Source organism: Rissa tridactyla, chromosome 6 (genome assembly GCF_028500815.1).
Source record: "Rissa tridactyla isolate bRisTri1 chromosome 6, bRisTri1.patW.cur.20221130, whole genome shotgun sequence".
Lineage (NCBI taxonomy): Eukaryota > Metazoa > Chordata > Aves > Charadriiformes > Laridae > Rissa > Rissa tridactyla.
The window spans coordinates 55,736,256-55,749,674 of NC_071471.1; the positions used below are offsets into that span (position 1 = coordinate 55,736,256).

Below are 13,419 nucleotides of genomic sequence, written 5' to 3' on the forward strand. Positions count from 1 at the left end.
TCTCTTTATAACCATTTAAAAATGTTTTTTGATCAGAATATTAGCACATAAAATAATAATGGGTACAAATCTATCTTTTGTGTTGTTGGACATTCTATCAAGGATAATTTCCAATACTCAGCTGAGCTAGTTTATGTAAGTGTTGCAAGTGGCATATTCTGCAGCTGCACCTGAGTGTCATAATGCCATTTAATGTTGGTGTTTTACATGAGGTAGAAATGAAATTCTTGGTTTCGTTAAGCATCTTTCATGCTTTTCAACAAAAGTAACCCTTCCAAAACAAACTTAGTATTTCTGTCTCTACTAGCTCATCAGTTTATGTAGGAGACTGACTAGTTCAAATGGACATTTGAAAGCAGTAGGAACTGTTTCCTTCTACTCAAAAAGTAAAACCAAAGAGTTGGGTATTAATTGTAAAATTTGAGTTGATCTTTTCCATCCACCAGTGAGACTGTTAGCTTTACTTTTTCTGTAACAAACATTTGTCACTTACTGGATGTGCTCTTTTTCTTGCTCAGTGCTGCTCGCCTGTTTTGGCCTTCCTGCCTTGTTACTTAGCTCTCTTCCAGTCCAGTAACTATTGGAGAAGTCTTGTTTACTATTAGTTACTCTGTCTCTGCCCAGCTGTTTTTTTTTTTTCCCCATTAATATAGTTAATTCCCTGTCTTGCTTTCTTTTCCTCCTCCCTCTAACTCCAGGGCTTACTTTGCTAACCTCCAGCCTTGACTTGACCTAGCATGCACTTTACTCCTGTCTTCACACTATGCAGCATGACTGGCATTATTCGTAGGAGTGGCCATTTCAGGACATGTTCATTCTCCCTTCCAAGAAGTGTTGTCTTCATCTGTGCTAAACAGATCTATGTTACTATTTTAACAGAATCATTTTCATAAAAATCCAACTATTTTTCTGCAAATACTGATCCAGTCCTCAAATCACTTTCCTATTGCATTTCCATTGTTCCCTTTTCCATGAAAATTGGTGTTGACTCTTCCCCTGTACCTCCAACTTTCTGCGTTTCCTCTACCAAAGATGCAGAAGGTTTTCAACTGCTGTCCTCTGCACCTTCCTCAGATTTCACTTAATCTTATCTTCTAAACTCAATTGGTTTTTTTCTTATTTATGCTACTCTCCTCTGGCTGTCCCCCTAAAAATAGTGTCACATTTTAGTCTGTAATCACCTTGAGAAAGTAAGTGATCAACTCTGCTTGGTTTTCCTTGTTTCTTAAGTCATTGTTACGTTTTCATCTATTTTCACCTTGAAGCTTTTCATATACTTGTTAGGTACTTCAGCTTGATTTTTTGATTACTCATAGACATTCCTGTGTGAATGCCTCTTGAGAAAAATTTCAGTGGCTCTTTCCTGGAATCTTGTTAACTTAACCAAATCTCAGAGCTACTTCCTCTTCATTTTACCTCCTCTGTCTTTCATAGTAAACTGGGTGTGTTTTTATCCTTTAAATCTTTCCTTCCTCTGGCATCTCTGACTGTCCTCTCAGGTTTTATGCAGCTTTTTCTTGTGTAGACAGAAACTAAAACAACCATAAAAGTCCTGTTTAAAAAAAAACCTAAGAATAAAAAAAAAAACCCCAGACAAAAATAATGAGATGGCTTTCAAATGCCTTTAAAAATTGTTCACCTTTTGATAAACAAACCTTGTTTTCTCAAACAATTTTAGCTAACAGGGCTTACATGTCAGTTGGCCTTACATTTACTATCCAAATTTTGAAATGGAAGGGATGAAAAGATGAGTGCTAAAAGCCTCTGACTTTGAAAACACAAAAAGATTTAATTCTAGAAAAGCTGTATGTATCCTGGAGCCTCCAGTGCATGTTACAAAGCCGGTGCAGCTATTTCAGTATCATTTCAGCCTGCTGCTGGCCACAAAGCCTTCAGCAAATGTGCATTTTTAGAAGCACTGTCTAGTGCTTCATTAGTAAAATATTGCAGGTGGTTTATCTGAAGTTTGAAACTTTGCTTGCAACATAGCCCCTCTTGACATATGTGCCCCCTCACATCCCAGCAGATATTTGAAAAAAAAAAAAAAAAAAAATTATCTTGGATATAGAGGAAGAACTCTAGATTAGAATGTGGATGGGAGAGTTAACCATGAAAGATTCTGATGGGAAGACCAAATTGAAATGATTCTGGGATATTTTCTTCTCATCTTGTGGAACAAGTTCCTTATGCTCTGCATTGTTCAGTGGAGGTAGTGGAGAAGCTCAGGGGTGAGACAGGGAAAGTCTGTCCTCTTGTTTTGTAGTAGTTGAAGCTTCATATCGTCTCTGAGTCTGAGGTATGATCAGACTTTGTCCGGCAGGCCATAGAAATTGAGTTATTTTGAGGTCGCCAAAGCAGGTCACTCTTTTTAAAGCATGATCCACTTGACCTTGAGAGGGCATGTGATTAAGTGACTTTTGGGGGGGAGTGTTGCTTTCCAAGTGTGGAACAAGAGAAAGGCTGAAGGATTGTTAGTGCAGCAGAAACTAACTGATCCTCAGTCTTGCAATATTGAATTACTTATATTGAGTGTGTGCTAACTCAGTCTGATTGGCAGGCTGGCTTGGTGCTCTCTAGCTAGGAGAGCTAGTGTCACTTAGTTCTTTTTGGGTGTTTCTTGCTATAAGAGAGATTTGATACCTAGCTCTGGGGTTTCTGGACTTAGATAAATTACCAGCTTATCCATCTATGTTGCATTTTATCTTGAGTTCAGTCTTGGGAGAAGGTTCAGTGTCAGCTCTTCTGTTTCTGTCTAACACTGGCTTCTTTTTCTCAGCGTTTCCTGTCAGATAGGCGTACCCTGCTGGAGGTTCCACTCTTTCTGTCCTCATAGGCTGGGAACTGTGTAACTTTACAAATTGTTTACCATCTATGTGCTTTGAGATCCAAAGAATGTAAACTAATAAAAAAGGAAGTCTCATTTTCTTTTCTCACAAGACAGTTGGGCAGACTTCCTTACCTGCTTTCTCTGCCATCAAGCCCAGCGTCAATGTTTTTCATCTCTTTCAGTCAATACTCATAAATACTTTCCTCCTTTCAAAAATGAGGAAAAAAAGTACAGTAAAGGAATAGTTAAGCTTCTTATAGTTAAAGACGAATTACTTGTATATGGCCAAGGGTGTCTGATTGTTCCCTCTGTCAGTCATAACCAGGCCTATATGACAGAAATGTACAATATTTTCTAGAATTTTTTTCCTGAACTGTCTTATTTATTCTCTGAGTTACAAATGAAATATATTATACACTACAAAAATATGGGAGAGAGTTTTGCTTTAACAAGGAAAGGATATGTTTGCAGCATTTTGTAACCTGTTGGTATTTATGTACTGCTTCTACCTAATGTAGTAGGGCAAAACTGAATTACCAGAATAGCTATGGGTAGATGCTACTTATTACTGACTAAAACATTTCTTTCCTGCATCAAAGTGTCTCCTGTCTGTGGTGTAACATGTCACTGTTGCAATGTTTAATCGTGTCAAACTATTGCATTACAACACAAACAGAGCCATTCTGATCTATAAAAAATATTTTGATCGGTAGTAACTAGCAGCTGCCTTTGTTCTATTTTTAAATAATTAAATAAAATATTTCAGCTGAGTTAGATCATATGCTATGCACATGTGCTACTGACAGGTCATGAAACTGAATCAAAATATAAATTGAGGAGAGAAATCATGTCCCTTCAAAATACTTACTTTAAATTTACTGTTACTGTAGATAACTGTAATATTTGGGTTTTATTCTAAATAAGAATGGAAACAAACTTTGTAATGTGCCAACCCCTAACTAATTTGATCTTGAGTTAACTTCAGTACATGCCACCAGATTTTGTTCAGCTCTGATTGTTCATAAGCTTTTTGTAAGCAAAGCAGAAAGTTTGCCACATGACCTGAGAAAAGTGAAGGTGAGTGGATCATATTTGTGTTTGCAGTCTGCAGCTGAACACAAAGGTCGTGCAAATAGAACAAATGTTATCATCTCAGTCCTAGAAATGTTGCCACCCAGTTAGAGCCTTTCGCAACACTTTAGTTAGAAAAAAGAGCATGGTAACAGCGTGTCTCAAAATCTGGACGCTCATCAGACACCTTTCTGTAAATGCACATGAAAACCAGCGTGAGCATACAGATGTGTTTGCACATCTATTTGTGTGTCAAATTAGGCCACTCAAGCTAATCCTTTGGCAGGAAACATACTGTTTCTTTTCCATTTGAAACCCCGCTTATTTAAGAAAATACTCTAATAATTTTTTTCAGTACAGAATATGACCATTAAATGGTTCATATCTCTTAAATTGAAATAAGTGTGTCCTTCAATGATCATACTTCCCAATCCAGCATGTCCTTGTCTTTGACCTGCTGAATCTGTTTTGGGCAGGACTGTTGGGGTGTTTTTTGTTTGCTTTGTTTAGTTTAAGGAGTGGTGATACAGATATCAATTTTTCCTTCTCTTTACTTTGATTTTTTTCATTGTACTATTGAAGACTGGCCTCACAGACACCTAAAGCTTCTTTTTTTTTTTTTTTTTTAACTCACTTCTCTACTATTTTGGGGGGTTTTGTATATTTTAGCATAGATTGCTAATGGAAAAGTCTGCTTTCATATTGGTTTATTTTATTTCCCCCCAACTGATCAATAAGAATACCAGTATTGATCTTTTGAGTACAGTTCAAGAACAACATGTAGAATGGGTATATGTGTATATATACTTGTCTACTCCTTACAAGTAAAGCCAAATTTCTTTTTATGTTTCATCAGGTCTTGCTTTTAAAGTACTAATATTCAAGCTAAAAATATTTGCGCTACTTAAATATATGCAAGGCCTTTGTGTTTTATTGGAGCAATGTAATTTAATTCTTAAGAGTGCATTTTGTTGTAATATGTATATGCTGTTATATTTTATAGGTTGCTTTCTCTACTGATGGCATATATTTCTTTAGTCAGTGATAGGAAGAAGTTAGTATCAGCAAGCTTTATTACTGATACTAGTAGCTGATAATTATACACTTCTGTTCACATTGCCACAGTATGTATTTGCACAGTAAAAGTATATACTTCTATATACTAAAGTATATAACTTCTAATAGTTCTTCATATTTCCCTTCTGGTAAACAATAGTATTTTTGTTTTGCTGAGTATGTTAATGTGTAAAAGATACGCAACTCACCAGTAAGTGTTTAAATTATGGGTGTTAACAAATGTCAGATAGACTTAAAAAAAAAAAAAAAAAGGACATGGTGGAGGGGAAAGAAAAAGGAAAAAAACCCAACAAACTTCTTCAGAGAGTTACATTTTATTTTTACAATTCTTTATGCAGACCCTTGCTTACATAGTTCTTGCTTTTGAAATTGTTTTGGGCATCTATGTTGAGTTAGTGTAGCATAGGTTTCAGGTGTCTCTATTTTTAGGGGAAGAGGAAAAAGAATGGTCTGAGGTCTCTTCAGGTAATGATGATTAAAATCCTTATATATGCTTCATGCTGCTTGGCTGTATGTGAATAAAGGAGCAAAGAGTCATGGTTGAGCTGGAGTATGGGGGGGTGTGTGAGTGTTAGGTTGTGCTGTAAACTAGACCCCTGCATACATATGGGTCAAAATAACATTCTTGTTTCAGACGTTTGAGGGAATACTAGTCTTGCTTTGATTTTTGCACTTTTCTGTGTCTAAACTTTGCTCTACCCAACTTGCTACCTGTCCATCCAAGTAACTATTGCTGGTTTGTAATGCCTTTCGTTGGCACCAACTTTGAAATAATTTGATAGAAGAGGTAAGAATTATAAAGGAGGTATTATTACTAAGGAAGTATAGCAGACCTCGTCCTGTTGCCAGTTTCATTTGACCTTGCCACTGGAGTCTCTAGTCATAACTTGTAATTGATATCAACAATGATCTTAAGAACTGTGTGAGAGGAAGTTCTCATTCCCAGTGAGTTCAGGACAGGTCAAAAGCAGGCCAGCTTTGCTATTTTCTAGCAAATCTTATGCCAAATACCAGTTGCTGAATTGGTACAAGTGGTCAATATTGGTGAAAGCCATCAGGTATAACAGAGCAAGAAGTTTTACTCAATATATAACCAATGAACATTGTTTCTTGGAACGCTGATTGTAAGATGAAAATGACGAGAATAGGTAACTGTAATCTTAAAACTCCTTCACTGAGTGAGTGTTCATGTCCAGGGGCTGATTAGGATGTCACAAGTTCAAAAAACCATAGAGCACTTAAGAAGAGAAAATGAATTCAGAAATCTCTTAAAGCAAAACCAGTAGTTATAGATCTGGAACTGGTTATTCCCTGGTGTTTGTTTCAGACAGGGGAAAATAATGATAATACCAGCACATATATACAAAGATGAAATCAAAGATCAGTTTTACACTTAGTTGGAAACAGATTGTGCTCATAAGCTTGAATATCTGCTAAAAATAGTGGATTTTAAAGTTGAGATTAAAGGGACCACAGTAGGTAAGCCTGCTACTAGACACTGTGAAAGAACCGCAATAGTGGTAAAACTGTGCCTGATATCCAGGTTTCTTATTTCTGGAACAACATTCTTTCCCAAAACTGATCATTTAACTGGGAATTATCTAGACAATTAAAAAAAAAAGAAAAAACAGATAATCTATTTGTGAAAGGTTTAATAAATAGATGAATGTGTGGGAAGGGTATACTTTCTTGAGTTATTGGAAAGATTTCAGAGCTGTTTCGAAATCATGACTCTTTTCCACAAAGAATGAGGTGAATTAAATTCCATTTAACATCTTATTATTTCCAATGTAATACAGAAGAGAAGATGCACATACTTGAGATGTGCTTTAAGAAGGAATTGGGCTCTCTGCCATGACAACCATGATATTGGACATGCAGCAGAGCACTTAGTCAGTACAGCCAGAAAAGTCTCTCCAAATGCTGTTAGGAGAGAGAATTTAAGGAATTTAATGACATAAGATATGCAAAGGATCAGCCAGAGCTATACAAGAATCATTAAACCCTTGTTTATACTCTGAAGTGTTTACAGTAAGAAGTATACAACTGGACGTTTGGGTTTTTTTTAAATTAGGAATTGAAAAGATTTACATAAAAGAGTGATTATTGTTGCAGCCTAAGTGCAGTAATATAGGTGTGTGTCGTAAAAGCATATAATTGAAAATATACTCAGTAGATAGTTATGAAACCAAGACAGGCAAACTGAAAATGGCAGATGTACACTGAATACAAGTACTGGGGATGTTGTTACTGGAAGGATTCCTATTTATGACTTCAGTGAACTGCTGGAGTCTGTAACTTCTGTGCTCTAACTTCTCTGTGTTTCTGCTTATTGTGCTTAAGATTCTTGAAAAGTAGAAATTTCATCCAGAGATTGTGTTTTAAAACTATAATTAGAAATATGTGCTTATATAGACTTTGTAAAGGTCCAGGTAGCATACATGTGCTTTTCTTAAAATTGATTGTTTTCTGATAGTCATTTCTGTGTTTAACCCAAATATGTCCTTGAAAGTACATATTCTTAATTACATTTCACAGTTTCACACTGCACCTTTAAATGAATAAATTTTTAATTTCCTTTCTGTGCTCTCTTCTTGTTCCTTAGGTAATTATGCAGTTTTGTAATCTGCATATGTCTTCTTTTTTCAATTGAATAATTTGCTTCAAACAGCAAGATATTAAAATGTTGTAGCTAATATGAAAAGCTATATAATTATTGGTAACTAATTGTCTGATGATTGGTGCATTACCAGTCTGGTTTGAATGCTTTTAATATGGGTGTGTTTTGAAAGTATTCCATTAATTTGTTTCTATAGAATTGTATTAGGGGACCTCTGAGGATGCACAGAATTATCCCACGCTGTTGCTTAGCTCAGTGTGAGAACATGTCCTTCTGCTTGTGTTGCTCTGTATTTTCTGCTCCTCTTAAAAGATAGCTGACAAGAACTGTTTAAAAATAGCAGGCCAAGGGCAGGTGACAAAATGTCACGCAAGCAGCACCTGGTCCAGTGACAGCCTGGAGGGAGGAAAAAAACAAACCCAGATGTCACAGATACGATTCTATTTCAGCTTCAGCAAGGGAAAAAGAGAAGGGCCCATCCAAGCCTTATGCACTCAAATTTTACTCTAGTTTTCACAGCTGTTCCTTTTTTTCTATTGTAAGTATTAGTTTACAAGTATAGATTATTATATACACCTTTTCTCCTTACAAATTATACCTGTAAGATCATGCTCATTAATATGCTGTTAAGGAAAAGGGAGTCCCATGTCAAACTAGCAAGATTCTGAAATATTTTAGCACAAGCTTATACTAACTGAAATAATAGCAGCCTTAATGTTTCTGCAGTGCCAAATTAATGTGAAAATATGTATAGGAGAATTTTGTCTGTAATTAGGAAATCTGAAGTAGTAAATTAAGATGTCTTTAAGAAGCTTTGCTCAAGGAGTTGTAAAGTAAAAATGGAGATTATACTTACCTTCCTTCTGCCCCCACTTCTTTTTGGAGGTGCTGTTTGCTTCGCAGTCCTATTGTGGCCGTCCTTTTTTCCTAAAAGAGTGAGAAAATTATAATGTGAAGAAAATATATATATTTGCTTTTCTTAAACTGCTTATGACTTAGTTTCAGAAGTGTACTGAAACTTCATGCTATGTGTGTTCAGAAAGAATATTAATTGCAGCACAGCAGTCTCTGTGACTGGAAATAGAAGGCTTTAACTTACTGATAGGAACTAAAAATGTTGGAGAAGCGTGGCTTTAGTTCTGCTTTGTCAAAGCTTATTTGTTAAAACTTGGTTTTGCAGACGTACAGGAACTTAATGGTTATATTGGTTCTTCAGTATAGTCAGCGGGTCTTGAGCTCCCATATTTGAGTGCCAATGTAGCGAAGAAATGTGAACTCCCTTCTTCCTTAGCTCCCAAACTTAACCACAAATCTAGAGGTACGGAGAGCATCTGAAATGGATTACAAAACTTGTAAGTAACTTAAGTTACTTACATTACTTAATGGAAATAAATTTTTATGTGGCTATAAAGATCCTTTTATATCTTTTTCCAAACAAGGACTAATATCAATTACAGCTTTCAAATTGTTTCAGGGGGGTTTAATTAAGTCCTGTTACAAAGTTTTTTTCAGGGTAAGTTTTTAATGCTTCATCTCAGTTAAACAGTACCTAAAACTAATCTGAAGAGTAGTAGAGTAGGTTAATTTCTTGCTTTGATGGTAAAAATAGAGTTCAGTAGACTAAGTCTCCTTTGAAACAAAGTAACCGTGTGTGAATTTTTCCCACTTCCAGTTCTTGAAGTCATCAGAGATGTTCTTAAACTGACCTTTCAATTGTTAAATCTCATCTGAGAAAATTGGTACTATTTTGCATCTCTCTAGCTTCCTGGAAAACTGGCACCAGCAGAGATCACTTGAATTTCATGGTGAAGCTTCTGTATATGATGGTCCCATAATAATATGTGACAAGAATAAATATTTTCCAAAGTACATATGAATGTACTTCATAAGAACAACACTCACTCCAACCCACTATCTATCTCAAATAGTAAGCAATAGCAGATTCTTAGGGAAGAATACAAAAACAGGGTGAGCAGCACTCTGTTTCCAATGATCTGTTAACTTGAGAGCTTCTGGTGTCACAGGTAGTATGGAAAATAGTGATTTATTTTTACCAATTGAGTGGAGTTTTTGTAATGTTGTATTTGTTATTTAAACTGCAGCAAGGCTGAAATTTGAGGCCTTATTTTGAAAGGGTAAACGCAATACTTTCCTAGTACAAAGCAAAGGGATGTATTAAAAAATAATTATTTCATTGTTTATTTTGTGATTTTCAGTATTTTAAGTACATAACACTAAAGGTACTACAGTGTTAAATGTGTATTCTTGGGAAGTTTTCTTCAGTAGATGGAAGATTCAGCTACCCTGACTGTTCATCCCCTTTACCTATTTTTCATATTTATGAATTCAGTTTTGAAATAAAAACATTAAAAATAGCTTTTATTTACATTGCAGGGCGTATGGGAATAAACTTCCATCATCCAGGAACAGACAATATCATGGCTCTTAATAGTAAGTAGTTAATACCTAGTGACTCATGTCGTCATGTAGAATATTATTTCTTACATTTACTGTGTACGTAGCTGTACAGTCAGACATAAATATGTGTAATAATATTTGCATAGAAATTTATGTGCACTATCTTAAAATACTTTTCATAAATCAATTATCTCTGATTTATTGGTAGAATTGGTGATTCTTTATATTAGCTCTATAATAGCTTTATTTATTCCACTGGAACAAATAAAGCCTGCTTATAGCTAACATTGCAAAACAATCTCTGTTGTTTCCTCTTTTGTGGGGGTGTGTGTTAAATCCGTAACTTCAATTTCTGATACGTCTCAAGACATATTTCTTCTTGTTGGGATGAGTTGTTACAAGTTTTGCGTACAATTACATTGACTGATGGAGTTTACTTTGTTGGTTTCCGTAAAACATTACTATGTAGACGGGACTGGAGAGAATATTTGGACATCTGAAAGATGAGGAAAAAGCATGGGGCTGAACTTCACTGAGAAATTATTGCATTTGGTTGTGTTGGCAAATAAAAATAAATCAATAAAAAAACCCAACCAATCATGAACATATGCATTAAAAAACCTGCAAAGATGTATCTGTAAGCTCTAGAGACGGCCTTATATCATGTTGTGGGGGGGTGGGGTGTTAGGCACCACCAGCATAACCTAGAACTGAGCTATTCAAATCAAAGCATAGTTTTTGTCTCTAATCCTAAGAAACAGTAACTATTTTGAAGCCTTCGGTTTTGCTTACAATGTTGTATTAGAGGTGTTAGGGTTAGTTTACTAACTTCTCTAAAATTTTTTGCCTTTGCACTGTCTATATAAATTATATTGTGTGTAGTTGAAAACTGCAGTTTTTTGTGTAGTACCAAAGAGAATTAAAAAATAATTTATAAACGTGAAGAGCTGAAAATTTGTAACAGACAAGGTGCAAGGGTTTCAGCATTTGACTTTAAATGCCAGCTTTTAGAACCCATTAAACTTTGCTTGTGCTTCTTTTCTTAGTTTTACACTGCTAATGGTGAGGTGATATTTAGCAAAGTTCCTGTTGTTATAGTTAGCATATATGCCTCATTTTCTTATGGGCACATGAAATTATGAGAAATGAAGTAATTAACTGGGAGAAATGCTCCCTTTAATTAAATATTTTACTAAAAGAGGAAGCTGTTCACGTGGATGTAGGTGTGTGTAAATAAGTTGTGCGCAGTACAGTCTGCTGCTATTTGACATGAATTCTGGTCTCAGAATGTGTTTGTTGTTCCAACATGGGCATTTCAATAAGCTGATTGCCATAGTAATCAGATGGGAGATTATGTTTGAATTTTGAGTTACTTTTAAAAATTTGACAGTTTCTATGGAATATATAGCAGTATTTCTTACAGAGTCTTATAGAGATTTTTAAAAGATGGGAATGAAAAACTGATACAAAAAGCTATACTATATACTGTACTATATCAAATCAGGGTTGTTTCATTTTGTGACAACTCACTTCTATCCTAAGTGGGTGAATATTTTCTGTTCCAATTTCTGTCATTGCTAGATAAACTTTAAAAAGTTGCCTTTTTAATGGAAGTAATATTTAAGAAAATATTTTTTCTTCTGTGTCTAATTCCTCTGGAATTCTTACAGCAGCTATATAATGTAATTGTTTATAAAAAATAATTATTAAAATAGTCCTGGTGTATGGCTAAAATATTAGCATAGCTAACTGAGGGACCTAAATGAAATACATTTATGTATTTATAGTATTTTAAATATTATGGGTTTATTGAAATATTAACTGTTTACAGACTTACAAAAATGTGGAATCAAAAATATGCAATTTATGTGAAATTGTAGTGATTGTTCTTTTGAGTTAAATTCAGCGCAAATCCAAAGTCTGGATAAGTTTCCATATATTTTCCTTCTCCTGCATCTCTTCTCCCTCCCATTCTTTGCTAGGTAAGGCCACACCATTTTTGGCCATTACTAAGAGCCCAGAAGCTAGAATCATTGAACTGTGAAACCTGTTGGGTTTTGCTCTTAAATCTTTGAAGAGCTGAGAATAAAAGCCAGTATCCAAGTATATAAACTTAAAAATTCCTGTGATTTACGTCCTCTTTTGTATGCAGCTAAAACTGAGAAATTTAGAACTATATCATTCCCATGTGATCCATTACCTTTGCCATGGGGAAATATACTAAGGAAAGTTAGTCCAAGAAGAAATGCTCTTTCCTCTGCTGGAATGGTTGTGGTTTGGGTTTAAAAAAAATAAAATACATAAAATAAAAAATTCTCAAATGATATATTTCATTGCAGTAATTTTTGGAACAATTTGGAGAATTTATATAGCTTCTTTAAATCATAATACTTGTAATATCTATGTATAATTTCTATGAAACCAAACACTGTCTGCTGAATCTGCAAATCCAACCTTCACATTCTATTTATAGTTATTGCTACATAAGCATTTTTCTCTTTTCTTGTGAAGACACAGTAATAATCTTTAAGATTTATTACTCAGATCTCAATTTCTCACTAATAGTGTATGCAATCTTTTGAAGCTGGAAGACAACATAGGCTCATGCCAAAAGCAATGCATAACTTTCCTTCATGCATTGTAGGGAGGAGGGAAGTTTTCTGAGGGGTGTTTGTCTCTTTAGCTCCTTCTCATCCTTTATGGCAACGCTTTCTACTGTACTTCAGCTGATATTCTTATTTATTGATTACAGCCTTTTGAAACTGTTTCCTGACTGACTGTCTTGAGCTAGTGTCTGTAAATGTTGAAGAGGGTGGTTTGGTTTGAGGGAAGGCGTTACTTGCTTAGTTTAGTAGAGCTTAGTGTAGAGCATACTACCACCATTTTGTTTATCATTGTGCAAAGCTGTAAATCATCATCATCTCAAAGCACTGAATTCTGAAATAATAAAATTAGTGAGTTAGAAGAGGTTACTTTTAAATGCATAATTATTATGAATCTCTTCTTGTCATTAATGGCATTATGCTTGTGTACATAGGCAAACTGTTGCACATGTATATAAGCATGTTTATATTGTAGAGGCACTTGAACTTCTCTGTTAGAATTAGGGTCCTACTGTTCAAATTCAGAGATCCAAGCATAATCCTAAAGAGAATTTAAACAAAAGGACGATGCAAATATTTAGATTTGAAGCATTATGCAAAGGGAAAAAGCTATAGCTTTTGTTTTTACTAGGTCTAATTGAAATTTCTCTAATTGAAATAGTGTTTTTAATCAAGTAGTGACATCAGTTTACTTTTTAATAATGTCATTCATACTGAGCTAAACAGTAGAACAATTTTTATAAACTTTCATCTACAGCACCTTATTAAATACAATTGATACTGTAATTTCTAGAGGAAATATG

The 13,419-nt window shown here is 34.8% G+C and overlaps 1 protein-coding gene across 7 annotated transcripts in view; it reads left to right on the plus strand.

Moving 5' to 3' along the window:
* Nucleotides 1-13,419, plus strand: part of CPEB3 (cytoplasmic polyadenylation element binding protein 3) — a 95,818-nt gene that overhangs the window by 35,345 nt on the left and 47,054 nt on the right. For all 7 annotated transcript variants that reach the window (XM_054207216.1, XM_054207214.1, XM_054207212.1 and 4 more), the window contains exon 4: nucleotides 9,990-10,046. In XM_054207216.1, coding sequence (XP_054063191.1) covers nucleotides 9,990-10,046 — 57 coding nt within the window. The remainder of the gene's footprint in view (nucleotides 1-9,989; nucleotides 10,047-13,419) is intronic.